The sequence below is a fragment of the Vicia villosa genome, linkage group LG1 (assembly GCF_029867415.1).
Source record: "Vicia villosa cultivar HV-30 ecotype Madison, WI linkage group LG1, Vvil1.0, whole genome shotgun sequence".
Taxonomy (NCBI): domain Eukaryota; kingdom Viridiplantae; phylum Streptophyta; class Magnoliopsida; order Fabales; family Fabaceae; genus Vicia; species Vicia villosa.
The window spans coordinates 53,442,804-53,451,068 of record NC_081180.1 but is presented as its reverse complement, the minus strand read 5'-3'; the positions used below and the strand labels follow the sequence as shown (position 1 = coordinate 53,451,068).

The window sequence follows — 8,265 nt, the reverse complement described above, 5'->3', positions numbered from 1 at the left end:
CATTTAATGCTTTGCGTGTTCCGTACAGCTTTGCATTTAATGTTTCACGCTTTTGTCAACTACCTCGAGCCTTGTTCACGCTGTGTCTACTGACGTTGCCTTTAATAGCTTCCAACGTTCCTTTTGTCAGTCAGCGTAGCCTGCCACTTGTACTTTCTTCTGATCTGATATTTGTGAATATAATATTTGAATATCATCAGAGTCAAACAGCTTGGTGCATAGCATCTTCTTGTCTTCTGACCTTGAAGTGCTTCTGAGCGTGATACCATGAGAACTTCAGTGCTTCTGCTTCTGATCTCAAGTTCTTCTGATGCTTCCATAGACCCATGTTCTGATTCTGCCTTGACCATCTTCTGATGTCTTGCCAGACCATGTTCTGATGTTGCATGCTGAACCTTCTGAGACAAAGCTTCTGAGCGCTGATTTGTGCATACTCTTTATATATTTCCTGAAAGGGAATTTGCAATGTATTAGAGTACCACATTATCTCACACAAAATTCATATCCTTGTTATCATCAAAACTAAGAATATTGATCAGAACAAATCTTGTTCTAACATCAAATTGGAGAAATGTACCACTTCCAAATTATGAGAAGATGTTAATACTTTATGGACCTAACCGAGCTGATGGAGAGAAATCTGGAACTTTAAAAGAGATAAGAAAACAAAAGTCATTGGTCACTAATGAAGACTTTGTTGAAACTATTCAAGATATTGATGACCATGTTGTTCGAAATGAGGTGAATTTGGAAATCTTTGATGTTACTTACGATTTTTCTGTACCCGAAACACAATCACCATATCCTTTAAGTGGAAGTAAAAGGAAGAAAATAAAAGTGATTAAAAACAAACATACAAACAACGATATTACTGAACTCCAAGAATCAATTGTCTTGGTTGTAAATGCACTAACAGAAAGAAATGCTGCAATACGAGAAGGAAATGAAATAATGAGAGAGCGTCAAAAATATGAGTTGTCTCCAATTTCATGGGAAGAAATTTGGAATTTAATAAATGAGTTTGGATGTGATGCAAAGTCTTTGCCGCATATATATTGCACTATCATGAAAGAGACCGATAAACTTAGGATGATTCTCCTGTGTCCACCTGAAGCATGCAAAGCAGTGATAATGCAAATGGTCTTTGGCTCATCTGATTGATCATCGTATAATAGTCTTATGAGTTTTATGAATATTTTATTTATAATTTAATATATTTTTGAATATTTTTAGTTACAACTTAATATGTTTCTAGATATTTTGTTTAAATTTCTGTAATTTATAAATGAACAAGTTTTTATTTGCTTAAATTTATTCAAAATTACTTTTATTTAAAATTACTTTTACCAAATACAGATGACAATATTTATAAGGATAAAAAAATAATTTAATTTTAAAATTCTTTCCCTCCCCTTATAAATCAAACATATACATACCCCTCTCTTCTCATTCTTTAAACCAAACATATACGGTATTTAGTTAAAGTGTTAGGAATGTTTTTGGTTCCTATAAATATCTCAAATTTCATAATTAATCTCTATTAACAAAATGACATATTTTAGTCCCTATAAAATTTTTATGCATGCAGTTTTAGCCCCTGATATTTTTTAAAATTTTGAAAACTGTTTAATTATCCTTAAAATTTTAAATTTTTGAATAATTTTTTTCATACGTGTTTAGAATATTATAAAATATTTCTTTATCAAATTATAAAAAAATTTATAATGAAAAAAATTAATTATGAATTTTTTAAATTTCAAAAGATAATGATAAAAGTAATGTAACTCTCGATTTAGAAATCAAATTTTGAATTTCTTTTTTTTCGAGAAATTTTTTATAACGTTCTAACATGTCTATAAAATAATCATTTAAAAATACACATCGGTTTAACCGTAGAGACTAAAACTACGTGCATAATAATTTTATGGAGATCAAAATATGTCATTTTTTTAAAAGAGATTAAAAATAAAATTTAAAATATTTATAAGGATCAAAAACATACTTAATCCTTAATTAAATTGTCTCTCATACTTTTCCCTTCGATCCTGGTGGAACCAAACGGACGTAAGTGTAAAAGCCCTCTTACAAGTGATTAATTATTGAGGAAACCCAGGATTAACTGGTCTACTCCCAGCTTCTCTTCTCTGTAATCCCATCTCAATTAATTGATCTAATTAGGGGTGTTTGCGGTGCGGTTTGGGCGGTTTTGACGAAAAAAATCATTTGAACCGCAAAAAAAAAATAGTGCGGTTTGGTTTGGTTCGGTTGGTTTTTTAAAAAAAAAAATCGAACCAAACCAAACCAAACTAATACGGTTTTGTTCGGTTCGGTTGGTTCGGTTTTTTACAAATATTTTATTGAGTCATACATACAAATATAGATGACAACATAATTTTGTATTTAGACATTCATACACTATCAAATAACAACAAAACTCGTCATATTTTGACAACAATTTTCCATTTAATATGTAAAAATTAAATTAGACAAAAGTGAAATATTAAACATAAAATAATAGCATAAAATAATATTAAAATTATTATAATGAAAAAAATAGAAGAGACGAAAGATTAGTGAAGGTGAAAAAGAAAAAAAAATGTTGAGAGATTAGAGAAGAAGATGTGCGATAAAAACGAAATTCAAATACAGAATATTTATATAAAAATGAGAAGGTGAAAAAGAAAGAATATAAGAGAGTAGAGATTATAGAAGAAGATGGAAGATGTATGTGGTAAAGAATGTGCGATAATGTTATTAGAGATTTGAGAAGATCAGGACTAAAATTATATGTGTAAGGATGAGAAAATTGTTCTTAATCATAATGCTAATGTATAATAGGTTTAAGTTTGGGTTGGATGTGAGTTAAGTAAAATTTAGGTTGTAACATAATGCGGTTTGATGCGGTTTGGTCCGGTTTACAAAATACAAACCGCAAACCAAACCAAACCGTGCAGTTTTGTTAAAAAATTATTCAAACTAATCCGAACCAAATGCGATTTTGGTTTGATTTGGTTTGGTTTGCGGTTTTCTATTGGATTTGTTTGGTTTTGTACACCCCTAGATTTAATTATCCATTTGCAGCCATTAAGCAAAACGATCAAGACACGTAGATTTTGTTCTTATTAGAAGAATCATTGAAAAAGTGAGCTTCAATCTTCAATTCGATTCATAAACCAATAAAATGTGCGCTTTCAGAGTATTGACGAAGTTATTGAACACCACCTCTTACGTGAAAACTTCGAAACCCTATCAGCATCACACTCTCAGAAATCTTATTTTGGAGTCTCCACCTTCTCAATTCGTCAAGCTTCACAGACTCTCTGACGAAGATTCTGGTAATTTCTTTTTGTATTTTGTAGTTTGTTTGTTATGTAGATGTTTTTTGGATTGTGAATCCAAAGTTAAAGAACTTTTTTTGTTTGGTTACAGGGATTATTGAGGTTAGGTTGGATAGGCCTGACGCTAAGAATGCTATTGGGAAAGAGATGCTGCGTGGTTTAAGAAATGTGTTAGAATTGATTAATCAGAACTCTGATGCTAATGTTGCTATGATCCGCAGTTCAGTTGCTGGTGTATTTTGTGCAGGGGCTGATTTAAAGGTTACTTCTTTTTAAAATCGGATGGGATGGAATGGAATGAAGTGATATTCCATTGTTTGGATCATTTAAAATCGAGTGGAGTGGAATGGAGTTGTATGGATTTCATTCAATTCCATCACTTGTCACCATATTTCTTCCCCTCCGATTTAGGCGGGATGAAGAATTTGCCTTGTTCCGTCATAAAATTTCAAAACGATGGAAGCTTCTCTCTATTCGGCTCTGCTCATTTTACGATATCCAAACATAACCTGAAACACTGGGATTCATTTATGGGGTCAATAGGAATATTTGATTCATTCCGCTCTGTTTCATTCCATTTCATTAGGTTTCATTCCGATCTGCCTAAGGCTCTGTTTGGATTGTTGGACTAGAACGGAGCAGAGCGAAATGAAACCTAATAGAATCAAGTGAACCGGAGTGGAATGGATCAGATATTAAGAAACTTTCATTTCATGAGTGTTATACAATTTATCCCCTTCCTAGATTATTGTTGTTATTGTAACCTGTGTCTTCAAATAGCGGAGCTATAGTGTATCTGGATTTGAACAAATTGCTATTGGTCCGAAATATGCTATTTAGTATGAAGTGTCAAATAGTTAAATTTGAACTAACAGCGATTTCTCATGATATTCAATTCATAATATTAAATCAAACTAATGGAGATTAAGTTTTACTTATATTTTAGAGCAGTGTCGCTTGTGTGTTTTAAGGTTTCATGTTTATCTGATCACAGGAGCGCAGAGCCATGAATCAATCAGAGGTTAAGTATTTTGTGAATTCTCTTCGTTCCACATTGTCATTTCTAGAGGTTAGTTTGCATTGTTCAATTATTTACATTCTAGATGTGTATTTATCAACATCATATGATGACTGAATGACACGTGAAGCATCATGCTATGCTTTAGAGGCCTTTAGTTTTTTTTTCACAACTTACTGTTTTTTTGGGATGGAACTGGAAGGGTGGTGATTTAGCTCATGAGCGAACCCAATTATACTCTTTATATCTCCGTTTATAGTTTGTCTTAGCTAACTGTAAAATGTAATTTGGTGATGGAAAACTTCTCTGAGTGGGCTCTATATCATGTTCGTTTGATGTGGTTGTACTTAATTTTCCCTTTTTGTTGACGCCATTCCTTGAAACTTCCACAATATTTATTACTTTGTTCAGGAGATTCGTGTACCAACTATTGCTGTTATTGAAGGAGTAGCTCTTGGTGGTGGACTTGAAATGGCTTTGGCATGTGATATTCGAATATGTGGTAGTCAACTATATTTTACTTTCGCGAATATAATCTATTTGTTTGTAGGATAGTTTAGGGTCCTGAGTATAATGTAAGTGCCAGTCTTTCTTTTTTTACTTGTTTCCTCTTTCATGGCATAGGAGCAAATGCTATGATGGGTTTGCCAGAGACAGGACTTGCTATAATCCCTGGGTATGCCGTATGCTAATTCTCTTCCCCATGTTGCACCTTTGACACCATCTATTTTTTCCTTTTGTGTGTCTCTTCAATTCTGCTACCAAATAATATCTAGAGATAAAATTTCCTGAAAAATTATGGGATAGATCAGGTCTCATGGAATCTTGTTGTGCACAGTGCAGGTGGAACACAGCGACTACCTAGATTGGTTGGAAAAGCAATAGCAAAGGATATTATTTTTACTGGTCGAAAGATTAATGGCATCGAGGCGCTATCCATGGGTATTTTGTTTAGTCAATCTTCTGATTTCTTTCTCAAATTAGTAAAGAGATTATCAAGCACAGAGACATAAGAGGATCTTGAGAATGACTATTTAACTCAACATTCAAGACATTCTGAAGTTTAAGTTTTTGTGTATCAAACTTCCATTGTCTTGGAGTTCATTTGGCAACAGTATGGCTTTCTTACTCGTAGCCATCTCATGCTGAACTCCAGGAAGCAAAGAAAAACCACCATAACATAAACTATACTTTTGTCACCAGAAAGATTCTAAATACTTGCTGCCCCGTTTCATAAAGAAATTAGGCCACTTACCTCTATTTTCTCCCCACTAATATTAATGATACTTCATTTCACAATAAAGTACTGTTTCAATTATCTCTCAGCTTTCCCAACTAATATCATTGATACTTAAGCTTCATGATCATATGTACACACAGGTCTTGTCAATTACTGTGTTGCTGCTGGGGAAGCTCATTCCAAAGCACTTGAAATTGCTCGGGTTATCAATCAAAAGGTATCTCTCTCAAATATATTACATGCTGCCAATGATGCAGTGTCTTATATGATATGCCATTTAGAAATGTTGGGATCGGTCTTATTGTGGAATTAAAAATCCATATATAAATAGCGGCGACTGATTTTTTTAAAATGTTGATTTTTCAAAGAAGTTGGTCAATTATGAAAAAGAAAAAGACTTTGCATACATGTCTTAACATATAAGGAATGCATTGCTATTGCTAAACAATTTGCTAGCCACAACCTCCATAATTGACATGCGCTTGTTCACTAGGATGGATGGCCGATCTGATGTCTGGCAAATCGCCGCCGTCAAATGTCAAGCAACATGCCACCATGAGACCATATGTTTTCTGGCCCGTGAACCCATGCGCCGCCCGCAACCATCTGGTTCCCTTTCTTTTATGGTTCGTGACCCTTTTCAATGGTAAGACTAGATGAGATAAGATTAGAAATGATAATATTAGAAAGAGTGTTGGGGTAACACCTATAGTAGAAATGATGATGGAAAATAGACTCAGGTGGTGGTTTGGACATATAGAGAAAAGATCTGTAGATTCTATTGTAAGGAGAGTAGATCAGATGAAAAAGAGTCAAACAACTAGAGGTAGAGGGAAGACTTAGAAAAACTATAAGTACAACTATTAAGAAAGATCTCGAGATTAACGAATTTGATAGAACATTATGACAGAATTTGATCCATGTAGCCGACCCCACTTAGTGGAATGAAACTTGATTGTTGTTGTTCTTGCTCGGCCAAAGGTGGTCAAAAACGAGTTCTTACCTCAACTTGTTTTTTCTAAGTAAAATCGACTTGTAAAAACGTACGAGTTTACCTAAAATTAAAAAAATGATCATTTATATGACATATATTGTAATGTAATACTATCTAAGCGTCAATATTTCAAAATATTAACTTAATTATAAAGCCAAAATATACCAAATCACGATATAAGTAGTGTCATGTCCAAAACCTTGTATCAAAATTCATATATTACCTCACCATATAAATTCCAAAAGAAGACATTCCTCTTTTTAGTCTTTGACATGTGACATAAAGAATGGTTAATGTTATTATTGTACTGTAAACTCTATTCAGTTACAGACTCACAGTGAACTTTTAACAGGGCCCTGTAGCAATAAGGATGGCTAAAAAAGCTATTAATGAGGGTGTGGAAACTGATCTAGCATCGGCGTTGGTTTTGGAAGAAGATTGCTATGATCAAGTGTTGAATACCAAAGATCGACTGGAAGGCTTGGCTGCATTTGCTGAAAAGCGGAAACCAAGGTACACTGGTGAGTGAAAGGAATATTTTGCTGACTCTCTGTCTGTTGCTAGACAGCAATGTATATCATGTAGTGATTAAAGTGATGTGTAGAACCTGGAGGCAACATAGATGTGAAACTGTCACTACTTTTTTCTCTATAATCATGCAATTTGAGACACTGTATTCATAATGAAGCAATAAATTCCACCTTTCTTTTTTCAATGAATTGACTTTGTGCTTTTTCTCAATTTATTTGACATTTTGACTGTTGTAAAGATACATGGAAGCTAGAAGGCAAGTGAGAACAATTTAATCCTATTGTTCCTATGTATCTAAATCATCATTCTTCTTGTTTTAAGTTTTATCTTCATCATTGAGAAATTCCTTTGGATTGTCTCCTTGAGTAGTTTCATCAATAAATTTGAATAGCTTTGCACTTTTGAGTGCTCGAATTGCTTGTTGTTTTCATGTGAGAAAATTCTCGTCATATAACTTGATAGAGTCCGGTCAAGACAAAGGAGAATTTTGTTGGTGGAGCTATAACACCATTAGTGTGCAGCGGAGAAATGATAAGGAAGAAGATGAAAAGGGAAGGAAGGAATTGATCAAGACTATTAGGCTCTTGATACCATAACGAAGAATTGATTAATACTATTTTTAACCAAAAATATTTATAAATTATAGTAATAGCATTTAGTAAGTTTGCTATTTTTTTTCCATATTTTAGAGTACAAGCTAATTATTTAAATTAATGTAATCGATTTGATTTAAAATTTATTTTTAAAATGATAATAAAGTTAATTAACTTAATTGTTACTAAAGTAATACTCCCTCCGTTTTTTATTATAAGTCGTTTTAGACTTTTCACGCAGTTTAAAAAAAATAATAATTGTTGTATGAAAATGAGAAATTATGAAGGTTTTTACAAAATTATATTTCATTAATGACATATGGAAGATAAATTTATATAATTGAAAGGAGAGAGAATAATAAATATTTAAGGATATAATAGGAAAAGTTGCATTAATTATTCATTGGAATTGTAAAGCGACTTATATTTAAATACAATTTTTTTTCCAAAACGACTTATAATAAAAAACGGAGGGAGTATTATTTAATAAAACTTCATTCATTTTAATTTTAAAAATAGTAGATGGGTTTAATTGCAATTTTAGTCATCTA

The 8,265-nt window shown here is 32.6% G+C and overlaps 2 protein-coding genes across 3 annotated transcripts; both read left to right on the top strand.

Annotated features, from left to right (window-relative positions):
- Nucleotides 1-597: 597 nt before the first annotated feature.
- On the top strand, nucleotides 598-1,161 carry LOC131638067 (uncharacterized). The gene has a single exon (XM_058908653.1). The coding sequence runs from the start codon at nucleotides 598-600 to the stop codon at nucleotides 1,159-1,161; it is 564 nt and encodes a 187-aa protein (XP_058764636.1).
- Nucleotides 1,162-3,077: 1,916 nt separating this feature from the next.
- On the top strand, nucleotides 3,078-7,305 carry LOC131638049 (probable enoyl-CoA hydratase 2, mitochondrial). Of its 2 annotated transcripts, XR_009294579.1 has the most exons (9): nucleotides 3,078-3,335; nucleotides 3,430-3,599; nucleotides 4,333-4,407; nucleotides 4,768-4,858; nucleotides 4,981-5,032; nucleotides 5,195-5,298; nucleotides 5,737-5,813; nucleotides 6,090-6,242; nucleotides 6,943-7,076. XR_009294579.1 is itself a non-coding variant. In XM_058908612.1 (8 exons), exons 1-8 carry the CDS (start codon nucleotides 3,182-3,184, stop codon nucleotides 7,117-7,119), a joined length of 900 nt encoding a protein of 299 aa, XP_058764595.1. In that variant the 5' UTR covers nucleotides 3,080-3,181; the 3' UTR covers nucleotides 7,120-7,305. The 2 variants fall into 2 exon arrangements, 1 of the variants encoding a protein (XP_058764595.1); XM_058908612.1 differs by lacking the exon at nucleotides 6,090-6,242 and having other exon boundaries at nucleotides 3,080-3,335; nucleotides 6,943-7,305.
- Nucleotides 7,306-8,265: the final 960 nt, after the last annotated feature.

Bases quoted from the DNA above. Each gene is read 5' to 3' on its own strand.
- LOC131638067 (XM_058908653.1), top strand. From the start codon at position 598: ATGTTAATACTTTATGGACCTAACCGAGCTGATGGAGAGAAATCTGGA.
- LOC131638049 (XM_058908612.1), top strand. From the start codon at position 3,182: ATGTGCGCTTTCAGAGTATTGACGAAGTTATTGAACACCACCTCTTAC. The intron at 3,336-3,429 runs GTAATTTCTTTT...GTTTGGTTACAG, and splicing joins ACTCTCTGACGAAGATTCTG to GGATTATTGAGGTTAGGTTG. The intron at 5,814-6,942 runs GTATCTCTCTCA...AACTTTTAACAG, and splicing joins CTCGGGTTATCAATCAAAAG to GGCCCTGTAGCAATAAGGAT.